At 34.2% G+C, this 21,075-nt stretch overlaps 1 protein-coding gene and 1 long non-coding RNA gene across 2 annotated transcripts; both read right to left on the reverse strand.

Moving 5' to 3' along the window:
- Window positions 1–1,428: 1,428 nt before the first annotated feature.
- Window positions 1,429–21,004, reverse strand: LOC105703284 (female-specific protein transformer). Its single transcript, XM_012431610.2, has 11 exons — window positions 20,893–21,004; window positions 18,997–19,115; window positions 17,825–18,095; window positions 17,553–17,734; window positions 11,604–11,714; window positions 10,724–10,820; window positions 3,058–3,114; window positions 2,808–2,987; window positions 2,159–2,297; window positions 1,926–2,079; window positions 1,429–1,549 (listed from the first exon to the last, which is right to left on the reverse strand). The coding sequence occupies exons 2-11, from the start codon at window positions 19,019–19,021 to the stop codon at window positions 1,530–1,532; spliced, it is 1,236 nt and encodes a 411-aa protein (XP_012287033.1). The 5' UTR covers window positions 19,022–19,115; window positions 20,893–21,004; the 3' UTR covers window positions 1,429–1,529.
- On the reverse strand, window positions 14,598–17,477 carry LOC105703353. The gene is made up of 3 exons (XR_001104352.1): window positions 17,405–17,477; window positions 17,271–17,342; window positions 14,598–14,762 (listed from the first exon to the last, which is right to left on the reverse strand). It is a non-coding gene; the product is annotated as an uncharacterized LOC105703353 (long non-coding RNA).
- Window positions 21,005–21,075: the final 71 nt, after the last annotated feature.

Consider the following 21,075-nt stretch of genomic DNA (forward strand, 5'->3'; position numbering starts at 1 on the left):
AAAGCGAGCAGTGTTGGTAAGCGTAGGTAAGCCACCACCGTCAACTGCAGCATGGTATTACCATCACGAGTACGTAAGCCGCAAACGGCGACTGGTAGATGGTACCGCCATCGTGAGTGCGCGAGCTCCTATCAGAAATTCGTTGCGCCGCCCTTGGGGACAAAAAACGGTGAAAGCTAACGTACGAAACCAGAGGGCAGCACAGGATGCGATCGCACGACCCTGCCCGTGAGCAATCTCCCAACTCATCTCTGTTTCTGGTAGGGGATCGCGCACTCGCGATGGCGGTGCCATCTACCAGTCACCGTTGGCGGCTCACGTACTCGTGATGGTAATACCATGCGGCAGTTGACGGTGGTGGCTTACCTACGCTTACCGACACTGCTCGCTTTTGATGGTAAGGGAAAAACACTCGTGGCGCCCTCTTTGACTCTACTTTTCATTTACCTTATTTATTTTATCCGCAAATAATACAGGCAAAACTACAACGTGGTACTCGAAGGTTGAGTTATACCTTATATACAATTTTTATAAGCGACGGAAATTAATAAAAAAATAATGAATGTTTCCTAGGGAACACATAAAACCTAGCTGGAAGGAGATACCCAACAACATAGCTTGACGTAGTAGGTATGACGTCAGGTGTAACGTATGTGTCGCAAGTTCAAATTCTGAAGGAAGGGAACGGTGGGTACGATTTTTTACGCTAATTTTTTTTCGTCACGTTTTACAGTTCATAGCAATTGCACAAAAACGCTCCGCATCACGTCGACTTCGGGGCAACAATGTACTTTAAAGTTTTTTCATCTTTTTTTATTTTTCGCCGACTGGTGCGATACACGTCATTCACGACTCACGAGTTCGGTGCTTAACGATGTTATTGAAATTTCGTTAATCATTGTTTTACCGCGAGCCGGAATATTTCAGGACAAATGTGTTGCAGTAAAGTTACTAATGTACAGGACAAATACTTGAACCTTTAAATGTGAATTTTGAATTTGAAACTTGAATTTTTAACTTCCGAGCTCATTCTCAAAATGATTATAATTAAAATTTTTGGAATGAATTAGATAACGGCAGCAACATGGGTAACTAAATAATAATACTAACGATAAGAAAGATTGATAGTTATCTGACGGTACGATTTTAATTAATTTCACATTATTTATTAAAATCACCTTATGGACGGTGAAACAAATAATGAAGAGCTGAACCCGTAATCAAAAATTACATAACTGCAATTTTGTGCGATTGCTATGAACTGTAAAACGTGACGAAAAATATTTGCGTAAAAAACCGTACCCACCCTTCCCTTCGTTTCTTGAAAATCCTAATCTTTATTGAAAATGCTTTATTGAAAATACTAAATAGGTAACGATAAGGTACATCGTAATTTTGGCATAATAATTGGACAAAACACGATAAAAATAAAAGTATGATAAGAATTTTATTATCATATGTATAAATAATGTACAACTGAATTAATTTCTTTCGATTTTACGAATAGCAATGCGTCTCAAGCAGTCGAATTAGAACATTTGATTCATTCCTAGAACAAAAAAGGTTATTTAATATGTGTATGCATGTGTACAGAGTAAGTATTGTAAAAGGACAAAAATCGATGGAATTTAGTTATTGAGAAGACTCGCTCATATTTTAATAAACTGCAAAGTACGATGAATAATATTCCCACTGAAAGAACCATGTATGAACTGTATAGATTATCACGTTTGTGATCTAGTATTATTTTCCCATCTCTACCTCTGTTTGCTTATTTAATTGACCAAATTAGGCGTGCCTTTGCAACAACGATATTCTGTTTCTTTTTGAGGACTTTTCACTAGAGTCAAACTGTATGTAGCGTATGAAAAGGAATTTTTTGATGTTATAGTTATGAATCATGTTTATTTTATTATTGGACTTACTTGGATTTGATGAACTTGGTCTGTACATATTAGGAGGTATAAATCTTGGTGGAAACGGTAATCTAGCCCCAAACGGAATCCTGTTTCTCATCATGGGAATTTGCCCTCGCATTGGTAACATCGGACCCATCATCATAGGACGTGGAGGAAAATTCTATTCCAAATTATACATAAAAAGAAATTGAATAACGTGAAAATAAGGACCATAGTACTGACAAAGGAAAAAAGCTCACTCCGTAATAAACTGGAATCGGGACGTGCTCAATATAGTGATGTGATGGTGGTATCCCGATATCTCTTGATCGATCGTCCCTTCTATCGTGCGAATCATTTCTACTTCTTCGTCGACTGCTCCGATGAAAGCCTTCAGTTCTAAAAAATAAAGAATTGCTTCGTATTAATAATTCGGCATTTTCAATACTTTTGGTGATTCTAAATTTACTTTTCTATCTATTCAAATTCTACAGGAAAAAAAAATTAAAATGAAACGAAAGTTACACCGAAGTATTTATTTTTATGAATACAATGAGTCGTTAGAGTCTCATTGCATCTATTGTGAGTTTAAAATAGAAATTAACAATTTATAGTCATAAGCGTATCTTTAAGGACTTCACATTTTTTAAAATTCGGTACATTCAACTCCAATCGATGCCAACTTTGTTATGCACGGTAACGTTGCGGTTACGCTTAAAAACACATTATATGGAAGAAATAAAAATTTACGTAAATACATATAAAAAAAAACTAGATTCTTAATTTCTTATGAAATTGAAAAAAAAAATGGGTACATTTATAAAAAAGTTCTTAGTATTTACAGATTTACTAATCTGATAGATACGGTGGTATTTAAGTAAACATTTTAATAATTAATAATAATCATACCTTCTATTCGTATCGTGGGTATATTTTCGCTGATCTCGGTCCATTGATCGAGATCGCTCCCGAGATGGTGTACGACCTCGTGATCGATCGCTAAATCTTGAAGATGAAGCTGCCCTTCTCAATGTTCCTTCTCTGGATCTGTCGCGACCTCTGCTTTTTTTTGATTGATGGTCATTTTCTCTGAAACAGTATTTCCAAGTTTGCAAACATAGAAGAACGATAAGGATAGTGAGAAAACATATTGCATTACCTATCACTCCTCCTACTCCTGCGGGAATCCGATTTAGAATCTCTGCAACCTTCATCTCTGAAATATCATTAAAAAAAACGTGTAACATATGCCCTGAACAGTTGCTTTTGTTGGTTACACAAAATAAGATGTACATCTCCTACTGCTAGTGATTCCCCGAATTGAATTCATTTTGAATTATTGATCACTATCGATTAACAAATTGCAAAAAATTGTTCATTGTTCAATTCGGTGCACCACAAAGAAAAATTCGTATGTGTATATCATCCCAGTATGACTAATGGGTCAAGTGGTAAATAAGGTATCATAAATAATGCCGTATTCATCACTTTGGCTATAACACTTACATAGGATACAAAATGCTTGCACGAAAACTGGATAAATTTAAGGCCGTCTAGTCTTAAATGCAGGGACTACTTTTGAATATTTGGTTATTCTGAAGTATTATTAATATGCTAAAGGAATTAACACGTTGACTGCCACGGTGGTCACCAGTGACCGACAACCGCTTTGCAATAGTACACTCGTCATTTGTTTTGGCAGTCAATGTGTTAAGTAAATACTTTGAGTGGTTTATAAAAAAAAAAAAAAAACACTGTATTTAAGAAGCGATCTTGAACGTATCCAATCTTTCAAACATTAGTAGGCATGAATGCCTTCCTTTGCTACTATGGTGCAACTAGCGTATAATGGGAAGGCATTCATATTCTCCATTGTGCAATATTTCATGATACATATGTTTTTTAATGCAATACTCGGTGTATAGAATTCATATCCTAATGACGTTTACCCGTCATTTTTATTGACCCCTTGCGCTACATTGACGAGCTAGACTCATTCAGATAGAATGGCTTTATAATTAAATCGAAGCGCAAGGGGTTAAAAGAAATATCAAAGGTGTCGAAAACAAATTGATTTCGACATCTAAACTTTGATTATGATTTAAATATCTATTACCTTGAAGATCTTCTTTCTGGAATAAAATCAAGTAAATATTAACAATCTAACTGAATTTACCACCTCTCTAATATAAACCGCGGACAAGGATGCCTCAGTCGAAGCCGGAACTTTATTTTTGTACGTATTGAAATCTTGTCCACGTGAACATGGTGCGCCGTTGGCTTCGAGCAGATTAATTTGAGAGATTACTTGTATGCGTGGGGCTAGCACGAAGTTAAAATAATTAGTATTTCCAGAATTGGTTATGTATTGTGTTATTTCACAAGGTTTTTCCACTGGTTCAATTTGACCAATAAGAAAAAACCACATTACTTATGAGACGACCTAATATTTATAACTTTTTGCATATCTCTTATTCATATTCTTGTAAATACTGCTCCTTTACCACATTAAACCTTGTACTTTCAATTCTTTTGTATTTATATCTAAATTGTACATTTCTATTTTGTTTTTCAGGTATCAACACTAATAATTAAAACTGCATTACGATGTCAACCTGGGCAATTGTTTTAGTGACGAACGGGTTGTTCATTTTAAATGGACGTCGTAATTTATAGTAAATGTAATGGCTTTGCGCAGTAATGTTATTTTTACAAATTAGGTTATTCCGAATTTTAGAAATATTTAATTTAATCTTGTAGTAAACGTTTATGAGCATGATATAAAGGCTTCATAACTTTTTTATGTTCACTTTTGTATTACTTTTGAGATAGCCTTCGTGATATTAATTGAAATTACCTTACACATTACTGGAATTATAATGGTGTTTCAGAGTAGGAAACCAAATTCCTTCAAGTATTATTAATAAAAACTGACTTTTAACAACGTTTTGATACGTAAATTTCTATGTTGTTACTGTCTTCGTCGTTGTCATATCGTTGTCAATAAGCCAAGCGGTATATGTGATACAAATATAGCGTGCAGAAGAGCAACAAAATGCAACAAAGATATCAAATATGCAGAGTTGGAAATAATGCAGATTAATATTAACCCTTAAACTACGGCGAATCGGGTCTTGGAATGCGAATCAATAACATCTGTTTGCTGCTTTGAATACGTGATAAGGAAGATGACCACTACAGTGACATTTAGTTAAATGAACGTCACATACGGAAGCCACTATAGTGGCACTTTGTAGTTAAAGGGTTAACATAGTTAGTAAGTAAAGTGGCATGCTGTCACCGATTGCAACTTACCTTTTATGCGTGTTACTTTAAGGTTCATTTAAAACAATGGTATACAGAAGCAAAAATAATAATAGTTACTGCTTACCTCTTGATCGTGCTGTAAGGACCATTTTAAGACTTATTAACACAATGTTTTACTTACCTTATATTTAAAACAGGGTCAGTGCAGCACGTTTCTATTAGTTTTTAAATAAAAAAAATAATAAATAAGATATATAGAAGAGTGAAACAAATGCAACTAGAAAAGGTTGTACAAAATGAACATGTATTAACGCACAGAAGAAAGAAATTAAGCAATCTTACGTGATTTTCCAAGAAGAGCAACAGCACAACAGTGATTTTGTTCGTGCAGGTCCTCGAAATTAGTATCCGAGAAATATTTGTTTGCTGTCAACTGACACGTCTCGTCGACCTGTTTAGCTAATGAACAATTATAGAAAAAAAAAATAGAATAGTTTTTTTAGCATACGTCTGACGTACTTGTCCGTAATTTGAGGTTTTCTTGCAATTATAGAATTTAATATTAGTAATGTTAAATAAAAAAAATTTGAACAATTCTCGCCAACCATCTCGTGTATCGTTGGCTCATGTAACATCTCCATGTACACTTATTGTATTTAATTAAGGATCCAGTAATGCCAGACGCAAAATTCTGAATGATTTATGGGCCAGTTGCGTACACTTTGTAAATCTTGTTAGGATCTAACGATATCAATGAGGAGGCACTGTTGCCGGAGTTGGGCTACTTTCCGCTTCGAGCACTAGTTATACGTCGTGACGTCACTGCGCGGTAAACAATGCGCAGTGAGCAACTGACAGAAACAGCCAGCTACATGATCGTACTCATCGAGGCCATTGTAATGATATAAATGTCGATTTCTTTTGCTGTGTGGTACGATAGATATCTATTTTCTATTAAATTTTTTAGTAACAATGTCGTTATTTATTTACATGAAGTATGAAATTTTTTTCGAGACCCGGATCCCGATGACTAATGCTCGATATTACTGGGATGCGGCTGCTTGACATCAAAATTGGTTGCCATGACTACCGCGGTAACACAGCAATAGTATTTGCTACGTTACAGGCGTTGCCATTGGCAACACGGTCAACTTGAAATTTGTCAAGTAGTACCATTCCTCTTTAAGTTATTTCTCACTTTAGATATTGAACGACTAATAAAGTAATACGTCAAAAAATAGAACAATATCGGGTTAGCAAAGAAAGGCGGTGTTTTATATTAACCCTTTCATTACAGCAAAGTCAATCGTCAGTAAGATGTCGCTACACAAAGCAGTTGACTCGAGTTTTCACTTTACCATAAAGTGCAACATTCTGATACTTTGTTATAATATGCTACAATCAACTAAAATCGTTAACAAAATCGGAATTTTTACGAGTAATTATAATAACCTCTAGAACACAGTATGCCCTCAATGATGGATGACTATGGTTACCTTTAATAACAAAAAGTTTGAATTGAAAAATTTCAAATTTGCAATAACCTAGAAATTAACTGCAACACACTTGGATTTTTAAAATTATTATCCCCAACTATACACCACAAGGAAGTTATCAGAGGACAATCCTATGTTTTAGAAATTATACCATACTGTAGATATTAGTCTGCAACAGAATTCGTAAAGACTGAGTCTCCAACCGTTTAAGTCTCATGGGTCATTGAAAAAATATCGAAAAATGCCAAACAACGCAATGGCGCCGTCTTAGTTGAGCGCGAAGGGAGCCAAGAAACGCGATAGCGCTCGCTATTTCAGCAGACTCTAAGTACACCGTCAGATATCCATACCGTTCAAATGTACTGGCTTTTTTCGACATGAATTCTAAACAGCACGATCGCGCTGCTTGGGACTCAAACGGTTAAAATGTGGACAACAGTATCACTTTTAACCCTTATCACTCCAAGAATATTAGAAGACTATAAGAAGTTGGCAGTATTACTGCCGGTTGAAGTGATAAGGGTTGTGTTATGTTTTACGTACCTTTTAAATTGATAATTTGAAAGATAAATTGAAAATAAAAACCAAATTAGTATTTTTTAAGTCAATCTGGTCTTGGCCTTATATCTTTTGATATCAGAATTGATTTATATATTCTTTTTTACAGTAATACTTGTTATTGAGATTGATATACTCTACTAAATTTTTTGATAGCTGAATTTTATACTAGATATAAAATCATTAATGTTAATTCTCTAAACAAGAATGTATATAAATGAATGCAACACTGAATTATATCATCAGTAGCAATTTTATAAGTATTAAACATATCCATATTTTAAAATACCACAACAAGATTCCCAGTTTTAAACTGATTGACGTGTTTAAAAATCTCAAATATTGTATGCGAATAAATCAACATTTAAATACACGTACAGTAACAACACTGAACGTACGTGTCGTAATATAAAGAAAAACAACTACATTTATGCTAATGCTAATTTATGATTTAGGGTAATTTTATGTAGCAAGTATTGCTAAAAAAAATTATAAATCCTCTATTTTTCATTATGAAAAACTTAGGTTAAAAAAGGAAATAACTTGTGTGGATGCATACTGAAGGCCATAAATGCTTTTCCTTCTTACATTGACCTCACCAAATCCGCAGGAAAAGCATTTATGTTCGTCAGTGTATGTGCATAGGGCAATTTACTTGTTATTCATTTAATGGTAATATTTGCCCTGTGCATTATTGTATCGGACATAATGCCTCATTTTCATACTCGCAGAATCAACGCGGAATAAGCTGTCTTCAAGACATTCCGCGTTCCGCGCACATGGAAATGAGGCATACGGTAATACTATTATTATTGTCTAGAATTGCTATATTCATGTTTGGGGCGATGTTAAACTTCTCGTTCCGTAATAGAACACGGCATAACTTAATAGTACAAGTTATACGATAATTATTCACTAATAATTCTACAATTATTTAAACCCTTTGAGATTCTAAGTTACATTCGTGGTGACCGGATGTACTACTCTGCATTCAATCAGATCTGACAAGTAACTTGAAAGGGGCCTGCTTACTCCAATTATGAAGTAATCCGATTTACTTATTTAATAGCGCGTTTTAAAGTCGATAAATTCACCTGGGACTTTACTTTTTTTTGAATTTGTAATTTTAGAGTTCAAATAACTTTATAATTCCACAAAGTTGTGAATGTATTATANATATATCTTAAAATTTTCGTACCTGTTTCTGAATTTACAGATTACACGCTTTATCTTTTCACAAAATATTGTCATAAATAACAGTAAAATTATGTCAAAGATTACAAATTTTGCTTTTCAAAAAATCGTACCTTTGTAATTAGTTAACAGTACACTTGATTTAGTTAGCTATTTTTAATACAATTTTTGAGTATATACAGAGCCTTTTCAAATTAATAGAAACTGATTCAAAAACAAACAAATTTCTTATTACGCATCATCCAATTACAGTGAAGATGCTAGAATACGTCAATTGTTTCTCGGTTCTCTTACTTTAATCATTTTGCTACGACGGGTGACTATAGTCACCCGCCACAAAACGCCACTTACACCCGACAGGTGACTATAGTCACCCGCCACAAAACGCCACTTATACCCGACGGGTGACTATAGTCACCGGCCACAAAACGCCAACTTCATACGAACTGAAGCGCGCAATGGTTACACGTTTGGTGCGGCGCCCCGTTCTACGGGAGAGATTCCCCGGAGAAGGCCCGCCGTAGCGAAAAGGTTCAAGACTCGCGCACATTATAGCTGAGGCGGGCCGCAGCGCATCGCAATATTCCGTCTATAATATGCGATGGTCCATATAAAACCTATGAAATCGATCTCGTGCGGATTTTTGAAATGCGATGCACTGCGATGCCCCCCGGCATAATGTGTGCGAGGCCTTTACTAAACTCATAGTTTCTCGTTTATGTATTTTAAGCGAGAAGACTCTGGTTAAACATTTTTTATTTCTCTCTTGCACACTGTCTTACCAAAAGCGTAATAAGCAAATAATGCAAAACGCGCTTGGGTTAAGTAGGCCCCTAAAAATGGAACCAAATCACAAAGGGCTAAATATTAATAAGGCGTTAATAAGTTACAACGTGGATTTTGATAATGCTTCAAACTACAAGATGAATAATTATTAAAGGGTACATTTTTTAATAAGTTGATGTGGAAGTTTTACAATTAAAACTTATTATGTTATAAAATCGATTTTCTATTAACAATTGAAATCACGAAATGAGTTATTGATAAACAAACAGAATATTAAAAACACGTTTTATTGACTTAATACATGTACCAAATAATTTTATTTATTACTTGATTTTTATTAAAATCTGCAAATATTAAATTATCCCTCGTCATTGTTCATTTCAAAAGTGAATATAGTAAATTAAAGTTAACTGATTTAACGAGTAACATGTCAAAATATGAGCATGAATTCATCCTATTAGTCCCCGTTCACTTATTGACGCCTCACTGTAGACATGCATTAATAAAGTAATTTTATTATTTATACGGTACTTCATGCATCTGCAACCCTTTGCCTTATATTTTTAATAGATGAACGTACTTCATATGTCACCTGTTACTATAAGGCAAGGAATTGGTTCTTTTAGTAATGTCAAATTACTAATGTCATTGTATTGCAACCTACAATGGCCGGCTTCAGTACATCATGTCAGAAGGTAGACAATGTCATTACTTCATATATAATTCCAATAGACGTAAACAAAAAGTACTACACACACAAACAAAAGTATTACACACATTACAATCATTATATAAAATATATAAAATACACGAATAATCATTTATATATATGCAAACTATCTCAAAATTGACAAATAGTAAGTAGCGAACGTAATTTTAGAACGAGATGACGTAATAAAAGTGCTACAGATATTTTTCCAAGGTGTATAATTTACATAAATAAGTTTTCAAAATGGAGTTACTTTGATCGAACGTTTAGACAGTCACGTATCTAGGAATATGCACGCTTCATTTCAAACAGGTGGTCAAACTTTGGCTAGCCGCACATAACAATATATGCATCTTCACAAATGCGTGGCTATCTAAACCTTCGGTCCAATTAACTTTATTTGAAAAACTTATACCATGCAAACTGTGTATTTTGAACAAATTTCATTTATACTTTTATTACTTTACTTATCGTAAAAGATCCTACCCGCTACTTATTGTGCGTCGATTCTGGTACACCCCGTGTATAATGAGAAGTATACTTCTGAAACATACCTGAAGTATACTTCCTATTAATCACCCTGTATACAGGGTGGCTTATAAATAGGTTTAGTTCTGATTCAATCATAGCGTTCAAAACTGAACTTATTTATGTATCATCCTGCATGCATGAAGTACTCTAAATGATTATACGTCATGAAATTCAAGCAAAGTATCGTATCGTTATATTTAAATGTACCATCTAGTTCGATATACAGGAGCCAGCCGTATACAAGTACAGGTGCAAATAGAAGTACCGATAAATAAAACACGAACCTAGAGTGATGAGGAGACGATTCTCGAACACGGCCATGTCGCTTTCTTGTAGGGCTTAAAGATGTTGAATGATTTCTAGAAGAATGAGATTTTTTAACTGAAACAGAAAGAAAGACGGAAAAAATATAACGCTATTCATATCTTTAACTATGTCTAATGATCTCTTTAAAAATCGCGTAAGATACAAGTTCGAATAATTCCAAATCAAGACGTATCTTCTTAAAAAAAAAAAAAAATGAGATGGAGAGATTTTGGACTAAAGGAGAAAATCAGGTTCTAACAACGAAGTAGTATAAGAAAATAACGTCGTGTATCGAAGGCTGTCGTATTTTAGGGGTATCATCGTTTACGATAAATACAATAAAAACTGAAATTCAAGTAATTTTCAGAACATGATTTCAGCTCTGTAAGTAGATACAAGGTCTACCATCTAGCGGTAGGTATTATCCTAACCTTGATGTGTGAAAATGGTAGCGGGAGCACTAGAAAATTCCCCTTTACTATTCGAGCAGATTTTGTATATTTTCAAGTTATTGGTGCCGAGATAATCGGTGGAAGTGTAAAAGGTGTCACCAATGTTTGTGATGATATTGTGTTTATTAATGTATTATTGTCTCGGAATCGTTAACCTGTCACTGGTTCTGCTAGACCGATTTTCGGATTATATCTCGTTTCTCAGTGCATGGTCCATCAAAAACTGATCGCTGACACATTTTATGAATATCTAGTTTTATCCAGGTCTAGTATTTGTTGATAAATATAATTCGTTTTGCAAAATAGTAGTTTAGAATTTTACGCGATTTCCTCGTCTATGACGTCAACAATTCAAAATGGCTGACCCCCTCGCTTTAATGGACCCTTAAAGCAATAATATATTTACCTATTTTAGTATTATCCACGGTCATAATAGTACGACGCTCCTCCACTTCATTTACTTTGTCATCGATCCGCTTGAGTTCTTCACGTTCAAAAATTGGTTTACTTCCCTCGCCTGCCAAAATCAAAATGTCATATTATACAACTGTAATATCGCCAGAAAAAAACAAAATATGAAATACACCTACACTGATGGAAAAGTATGAAGTAATCCTATATTAATATAGGTGAACATTCAAATTTGATCTCTTCTTCTCATATTTAAATTAATTACAGATCATTGCAATTGTATTTTATTTTTAATACATTGTGTTTGAATACTGCATAGTAATCTTGCATATGCACTACTTATATTTTTTCTTTTGTGATATCAATACACAAGATTATTGTAATCTTCACTAAATTAGTTTCTAATTACGTGTATATGAAATTTGCAATAAAACCATTATCAAAATCAGATGTAATGAATTTGCTCGCTATTGCTTACTTTGAAAATGAACAAAATTATATTGCTTTTTAGAAATGAGACGCAATTTAAATGAATTTATATTATACATAAAGAAAAATTATTATTGTGACATTATTAAAAACTAGAAAGACCGATTCTACTGCATTTTATTTATTGATAATGATGAACCGTGTAAATTGCAATTAATCGTTATTTTACTTCAATATCATGCTAAAATCATTACTGTTAGCTATCACTTAATTCTTTAATACTGCATTTCCAAACATGATTATCTAGATCATTTTTGTTAGAAACATATACTTCTAAATGTACATTTATTACTTATTTCAAATTCTGCTCGCAAAGTTTGAAAATAATTACACTTTATGGTATATACTTGTCTCTATTGCTGAATTTAAAAAATTGCATACATATTACAAACACAGTATCCATAATCACTATTTTTCCCGATTAAATGAATTTAAAGAATCATTTTCTAGAATATAAGTAATTAATTTATAAACAAATTGCAACTTCATCTTGTTGTGTTACACTCTGAGAAACGTTATAATAATTGTACATAATTAATATTTAGAGATGAAAATAATATAAAAACGAATCCCACAGAAAGTAATAAAATCAAAAACCCAAATAAAAGGCGATTTACACTCATTCGATCCGTGTTGTCCGTCTCCGTACTGTTCATACGTTACGGAACCGGACAAATACAGATCGGATGTGTAAATCGCCCTTAACGTTGTTGAATCCGAATTATTAAGTACTTATGGTTGACTAGTTCTATACTGATATTTTGAAATAACAGTACATTTGCACACATATCTGTTTCAAAATTTTGTAAAGAAAATAATTCCACAATCACTGATATTTCATTAAAGAATATATCTGTTATGTTATGATTAATATATAAACATATATAAATATATTTTCCATTATCTTCACGCTGTTGCAGTGTCCATACTCTTTGAAAAATTTGTTCCTGTGGAGTGCTAATTTCAGTTTTTATCGTTTCAATTGAAGAATTTAAAAAGTAGTTAACCTTCCATAACATATATTCTTAGTTTTTTGGTCAGTCTAATAATGCTTTTTCTTCTGCCAAACCAAATATGTAAAGAATAGTATTAGTTTTTTTCAGTATGTATATGAAAGATAATGAATAAAATATCACAGCTAATAGAGCGACGTAAATACAAATTATTATCTCAATTTATTTGTTTAAATTAATACAGGGTGGCTCATCGGGTACGTCGGATTTCCCGTGCAAATCGCCGCGGAATCCGGCGCACCCGATGGTCCACCCGTTATAATTATTAAACAGCAAGATCTGTAGTCAAAGTGTTATATATTTCTTGTAATGAAAACGATACTTTTAATATTGTTGCAATGTACTGTTGTACCATGAACCTTTTCCGGACGTCTTCAAATGCTAATAATTTTCATGGTGGTGATATTATTCATTACAATTAAACCTTATCAAAAACTGTTTGAGTACTAAAAAAAATGTAAATCACTGTAGTATTATTTACCGCAGTGGAAAATAATAATATCAAAAAATAAATACTCCATTTTTTGATTCACCTAATTTGAACCTAAATATTCTAGTCTGTTTTCTATTACCCATATAACAATGTTTGGAAAAGTGTAAAGATAACGTTAGTTTCTTAAGCTTTGTAAGATGGATTCATTTTTTAACACAACTTCGTAAGCCATGATTCTTCCATCGCTGGTAGAACGTTGTTATTAACTTTTTGAATTTATCTTCGTTATTACATCTAAATGTCATCATCATATTTTCGATTATTTCAGTGAATAATTAGAATGGTATCACTAATTATCTTCCACATTTGCCTTCCAAAAACGGATCTTCCAGTCGTTAAAGTCCTTCAACTTGAACAAGGCGATTTAATAAATTTGCTCCAATTTGTATCAAAATAAATAAATAACTTTGATGAGCGTTACAATGAATATATATAGAACAAAGACAATCAATGATTGGTTGATCAGTTTTTAAATAAAATCTTGAACTTAATCATTAAATTTTACCAATACAAGCAATGTTGCAGATACAGTAATAGTTACACGTCGCTATTTACTCTTCGAATTAATTGTTGTTATTACATCTAAATGTCACCAATATATTTTCGATTTCTGTGAATAATTAGAATCGTACCATTAATTATCTTCCGCGTTTACCTTCGAAAAACGTATCTTCCAGTTGTTAAACATCTTCAAGATGAAATAGGCGATTTAATAAATTTACTCCAATTTGGATCAAAATAAATAAATAATTTTGTTGAGCGTTACAATGAATATATATAGAACAGAGACAATCAACGATTGGTTGATTAGTTTCTAAATAAAATCTTGAACTTAATCATTAAATTTTACTAATACAAGCAATGTTGCAGATACAGTAATAGTTACACATCGATATTTGCTCTTCAAATTAATCGTTGTTATTACATCTAAATGTCACCATCATATTTTTTAATTATTTTTTGTGAGTTATTGGAATCGTATCATTAATATTGGAATTTGTCTTTCAAAGACAACTGTTTAACTCCGTGAAAATTATATAGCCGATTTAATAAATTTGCTCCAATCTGGATCAAAGTAATTTTAATAAGTATTACGATGTATATAAATTGGATTTGTGCTATACTAATTCTTCTAGTTGTCTCCAATATTTCAGAGCATCTATCATCAATTAGACATAACATGTTATTAATTATAGCAGTAAACGCATATAAAGGAAACTCAACATTCCAATGCAAGAATAAATAACAAAAATCAGTGTCAGAGATGAGTGGGGAGATGTTTCACGCCATTGTTTGAAAGTGAGGCACGGTCCACTGGCGCCATGAAACTACTTTCAAAGGGGCGAAATGTTCTCTGTCGGTAAATAAAAACGCGTCTGCAGATTCAAATACGGCACAGTACTGGCAGGATGAAGTTATCGCCTTTTCGTTTTCAGTTTTAGGGTTAATGTATGACGGAAAAGAAGACCGCGGATTCTAAATAAAGTTGTTATCCGCGGATGGTGGAGGTCGCGGTCACGGCACATATGCACACAGTTTTACCGATCACGAAGATTTCGCCCTTTTGAAATGTTATGTGCGAGGTTGTACAAGACCGAAAGAGGCGAGATCCTAACCGAACTTGAACTCGATCGGGATTCGCGAAAGGAGATGTTCTAATTATCGATCACGCGGGTGAATAAAACTAACGAGTGTCCGTCTTTGTTCGCGGACTAGCGCCTGAAAATAAGCTAACTAGTCGAGAGAGGCTATCAAAGTCTGATGAGCCTAGCCGTGAAAAGCCGTGAGAAGCCGAAGTAAAGGAGCGTCCCGAGTGACGTCCTGAGTCAACCGAAGCCTGAGTTGAACTGGCGTTTTTTCGTGGTTAAACAAGACGCTTCCCCTGCGTCTTGCCTTCGGATGGGGAGCAACATTGTCGCCGAGTGGCTTTCCGATCGCAGGGTAGTTCGCAGAAGTGCGCCCATAAATTCCCTGAAGAGGGTTGCCTAAAACTACGTAGAATTTTTCAAGCACGTCTCCGTCATCAAGCAATAAACCAGTAAAGAGGCCCTCGCTGAGTTTAACCCTCCTCGAGGACTCTCACTGATTTATGTTAGTCATTGGAGTTAACTTATGGCCGCCCTTGTCCAAAAGACAGCCAAATTCGGAAAACCCTCGAGCGACATGTGCGGTCCAGGCGAACGGACTTTCTCCGCGGAGCGTATCCTAAACATGAAAGCAATTCCAATTTTTACGTGTTTCACTTCCGAACAATGGCATGAAACATCTCCCCACTCATGTTTGCCAGTGTTAACACCTTGCAGTCCGCCGACGATACAGAACCGTTGCAACGTAAGAAGCTTAATTTTATAATGAAAAGAATTCAAACACTAATATTAATTGGTACTTTTATATTAACATTCATTTATGGCCAAAAAGAAGCATGACCGAATATATATCATAAGATTAGCCTGCTTAAGCCAGTTAGCATTGTAGAATACTTTGTACCGTAGACTGTAAAGTGTTAATGAAGGATCCAAACATCATTCTGCGAAATAATAATGGTGCATAGTAATGGAGAGAACTTATATTCTAGTAGTGGTTTTAGTACAGTTGTAAGTGCAGATACCTATCATTCATAAAGTTAATTAATTGAACTATTAATTCTACTTATAGAAAGCTAGTGAGCATAAATGCAGCAACATTTTAGATAAAAATTAAATGGAAAGCAAAGTTACATACAAAAATGCAATTCTAAGCATATGATTACGTCTCATGTAATATTGCTGAGCTTTTATTTTTTATATCGTTATCTTGATAGTTAATTTTATGTCTACTCAGCAAGAGCAACTATTTATTAGATAAACCTAGTTAGGCATTCCATAGAAAGTGCCAGTCCAAATCCCAAAACCTAAGCCAACAATTTAATAAGAATAACTAGTATCAGTTTAGTTAAATGTATGCTCTGGCAAATGACAAGCAATTTTTAGTTTAATTCTTTGAATGGAACGAAACGGAGATCAAATTCACGTGACTAAAGGCTGTGGAAAATATCTAGTTTGAAGTTCAAATATATTATTTTGGATCAAGTTTAAGGTTCAACCTTCTCCTGATATCATTTGTTCTCACTGTCGACATTTGGAAATAGCATAGGTTTCTATAAAATCATGGACTCAACTCCTGCACACCCAGACATCGTTAGAGAGTTAGATAGTCATTCAAACACTCAAAATTCAGAGAATGTCAGGTGTAGAATTTGTCAAAATCTAATCTGTCATGTTCCATTATCTCAAGTTTAAGTCTCAAGTCTCAATTCAAAGAATGAAATCCAATATCGTATCAGTGCTATATCAGTTGACCAAGAAGCCAGTTATTTTCGCTCAAAAATATTGTACCAATTCCAAGTATTGTAAAAAAAAATAGCCTTTCAATTTCTGTCTCATTCTGTCATATTCGTAACCCCTTTTTAAAANTAAAAATTTTAAAAAGGGGTTACGAATATGACAGAATGAGATAGAAATTGAAAGGCTATATATATATATGGTAATTAATCCCGCAACAACCAACAATGAGACGTAACAGTATCTGTTATAATAGCTAGTAGTAGTATCTTACGAAAAATAGCAGGCAAAAGCAAGTTACACACAGAAATGCAATAATAAGTGCAGAGTACAAAAAATGATCTTACACTTAGGACATTGTGTACTTCAAAATTGATCCATTGTATTGATGTCAGGCAAGATGATAAATCAGTAGAATCCTATATGTTAAAATAACATTATTAATAAAACTTAAGACCCACTCACACATGAAAATTATTACCTTCATTCCAATAATCCACCAGTTTGGATGTGATGATCTTCACTCTTCTGAGGTGGGAGATGAAATCTTACATTTGCCCAAGACCCTCTTCTTGGTCACATTTACCATTTTTCTAAGTAAAAAAAATTATAAGTAAGTACTAAGTTACCTTCTCTTCTTTTTAGAACTACATCCTCGGGATTAATAATATCACGATGTAATGAAGTGGCGTCTGTTGCCCCAGGAATGTTGCGGTGTATATCAATCTTTATTCGACGTAATTCATTGACACTAACAAGTGTACCTTCTGGACCTTTAAATAATGGTACACTTCCACTTGAAGACTGACATCTTGAAGTAGAGTAAGAATAGAAAGAAATAATTTATATTAACGTTTAAGTAGTTTTCCTTTTAACAAAGTTAACAATTTTAAAATCTTACTTTTCTGGCATGATCGATAAATTTAATGTATCACACTTAAATTTGGCACTTGGTTGAATTTCTGAAGAACGACTTCTACTCTTACTATGTGACGATGTTCGTTCGGAACGATTTAAACCTTTTTCTCGTGCTCTACGTCTTTCATATTCTAATATCATCTTTTGCTTGTGCCTTTCATGCTCTCTTTCTCTTTCTTGTTGTATCAGCCATTCTCTTCTCCGTCTCTCCCGTTCTTCTTCATTCCGTGCAGATGATGAACTACGTCTCATTTCTAATTATAAACATAAAAACATTTTTATATCCATATATTACTTCCAAAAAGATTTATTATAAAAATTAAATAATTCGCTAGTTATCAATGGACATGGTAGATGCTCAGAAAAGTACATCATGTTCTTTTTTTCACCAAAAATGTCTTTTGTTGTATTTCTGATGACTGAATACATAATTAAACACTTGGAGAATAGTACGACATTTGTATAAACACATTTAACTGAAATCCTTGCTCAGTATTAATCATATTTTAGCAAATTCATAGCGGTCAACATTATTTCTACTTTGTCAATATGTATACTAATAATTCTTGTACCACATATGCCCAGCATACTTTTATTTATAAATATATTTATGTATATTTTAGTTATTTTTAAGATTTTAATGTAGGAGTGTTCAATCCACGGACGGTGGGTCACATGTAGTCCTGGACGTCTAATAACACAGCTTCACAAGATTTTACAATACAACACTGCAATCTTTAGTGAAGTATTTCATGGTGTAAGTGCTTGGTACTCGAGCACAGATTGCATAAATAACAAAGGAACACTGAGCAGATAGACGTAATGTAGGAATGATGAAGTCTCCTGAAATGTGTTTGTGTGCCTCGTTAGTAAAAAAGAAAAAAAAATGCGTGCATTTCATAGGCAACCAGAACAAGTCAAAAGGTTGGACACTCCTACTTTAGTGATTACTATGTTTCGCAAATTCCCCTTATAATCAAACGTGTTTTGTGACTCCAAAAAGGTTAAGAATTCACTGCTTTATTCTATGCCTGGAGTAAAAATTGTTTTGAAAACAGAATACCCGTTACTAGATAAATCAACAATCACAATCCTAGTAAACAGAATTTCACACAACTTGAACAAGTCCTCTCACGACGACGCTTCAAAACTCACCGTTTCGATCTTTCGACGGTCCCATCCGGTTCGGATTCTAAATTCAGGTATACACAGGCATTCGACCCAACAACTAAACCGAACGAAGTCGAAAATGGCCGACTGCTTTCAGTGGTAGGCTGTAGGCGTCCAAAAATGAGAAGAAACTGTACACTGTATTATATAGTTATACTGCATATTGTAAGCACATGGGATCTAATAATTATTTTTTTCGTTCCTACTTTTTATGACATGAAATTTTAGTCACGTCATTTATTTTAAATACGATCATTTTTTTTCAGTTCAATTTTCAGTAAAATCGCGATTTACAAAAATGAATGCACTTTCTTTATTTTTCTTTGAAAAGTTAATTATAGTTTAATAAAACGTATATTTTATTTAAAATTTAAAATATTTATTTTATTTAAAAATTTAAAAAGGAGTACCTATCCGTTTGCAGTCAATATCTTCAGTTAGTCCTAGCAGGGAAAACTTCACACGGATTTCAGCAAAATTAAACTAGTTCTAAATTGCTATCAAGTTTTCCATGCCACTTTCCCAAAGAGCTTTGAATTCTGTATTCAGACACATGTGTTCACTTAAATCACGATTGGTAAAAAAATAGATTAAGCTAGTCAAGCACCGATATATGAAGCCAACCTACGGTTCGCCTTGCTTGGCTACACTAGACAGCAGTGCTGCCAGAAACGCCGCACGACTGTCCCCTCCAAAAATCTCGTAGCGGGATTTTTCCCCCACTTCTTGCCTACTCCGCTTTGCCCCTCAGCGTCGCCGTGGCCGTCGAGCTCTGATAGTTTGAAAGTAAAGTTATGTTTGTTTACTTCATGAAAAATATACGAATTTAAATAATATTTTGCAATAACCCATACAAGTACTCATGATAGTGATGTAACGAACAAGTTACGGTATACAACGATTAATAAAAATCAATCTCACCGATGAAGGAGATAACCTTCGCGTTGCGTCTAATATTTGACATTAAACAAAATTTGGGGTATAGTCAGACTGATGAGATAACCAATCAGAAAACAGTAGAAAGAGACTGAGTGGCACGAACTACTTCCTTTCTCATTCTATCGGGCGGTCGTTTTCTTCAATGTTGGCAACAATAGATGCTCAGTTCATACTTAGACCATATATATCTAGACCTCGCATTGGATCTCCCACTCCCAGATTTTGAGTAAGCAGAATGCCTTTAACTGTGTGGGTGAGTCGTCGGGACACGTGGTACATTCGTTTACCCCTTCCACTGCAAGGCGATCTACATAAATATATAGTCTAAAATCTGATTGGATCCGGGTGCCGTCGGCACACGTGGTTATGTGGTATTCGAGTATACCCCTTCCACTGTTATGCGAGGTCTAAATATTCATGGTCTAAAAGTATAGTATATGTCTATGGTCTGCGCAGATGCGAAACCGTAAGATTGGTAAGGGGGGTTGGGGAATGAGGAGAAGGGGAGCTGAAGAAGTCACGGTAGGGGTATAGGGACATGGGGGAAAATCCCGCGCGCGGATTTTTTTCCCCTTTCTGGCAGCATTGGTGCAAGCGTGGACTAAAAAGGCGGGAAATTCCAATATGATTATTTCAATCGAGATAACGTAATCCATGGGACCGGTTCTTTAAATCAAAGATATATTAAAAGATAAGCTATATTTGGAATAACTTTACCTCTAGACATTTCCACTCGAGTACAGGTAAGATGTCCTAAAATTTATAACGAAAATAATTTTATTGAGTAGCTGTGAAATCTTTCTTCCAAGTGCTATTGCACGTATACCTAATTCTTGATATACTTTAAAATTCACTTAAAAGCTTCGCGTTATATGGAGAGTGAAAGTTAGTTATTTATAAATAAGGTATTACTTAATCTGATATGATTGATTAAGCGCTTACCTTGAAATAGTATATTTGCGTTATCTTCCCTATTTTTCCTCGCAGTAGCGGTCCATTTTCCTTAATTAAATGCGAATCTATTTCGTTACGAATTTAAATTAGAACTCCGGGTATACAAAATCGTTAGTCCCTGGTCCTCCATGGCGCTGATATCATAGCAACCTTTGTGAAGTTGGCAACTAG

This window comes from Orussus abietinus, unplaced genomic scaffold, assembly GCF_000612105.2.
Source record: "Orussus abietinus isolate OABI.00-Male unplaced genomic scaffold, Oabi_2.0 scaffold397, whole genome shotgun sequence".
NCBI lineage: Eukaryota > Metazoa > Arthropoda > Insecta > Hymenoptera > Orussidae > Orussus > Orussus abietinus.

Bases quoted from the DNA above. Each gene is read 5' to 3' on its own strand.
- LOC105703284 (XM_012431610.2), bottom strand. From the start codon at position 19,021: ATGGGACCGTCGAAAGATCGAAACG. The intron at 17,735-17,824 runs GTAAGATTTTAA...CTCTACTTCAAG, and splicing joins TTATCGATCATGCCAGAAAA to ATGTCAGTCTTCAAGTGGAA. The intron at 1,550-1,925 runs GTAAGTCCAATA...TTTTTGTTCTAG, and splicing joins ACCAAGTTCATCAAATCCAA to GAATGAATCAAATGTTCTAA.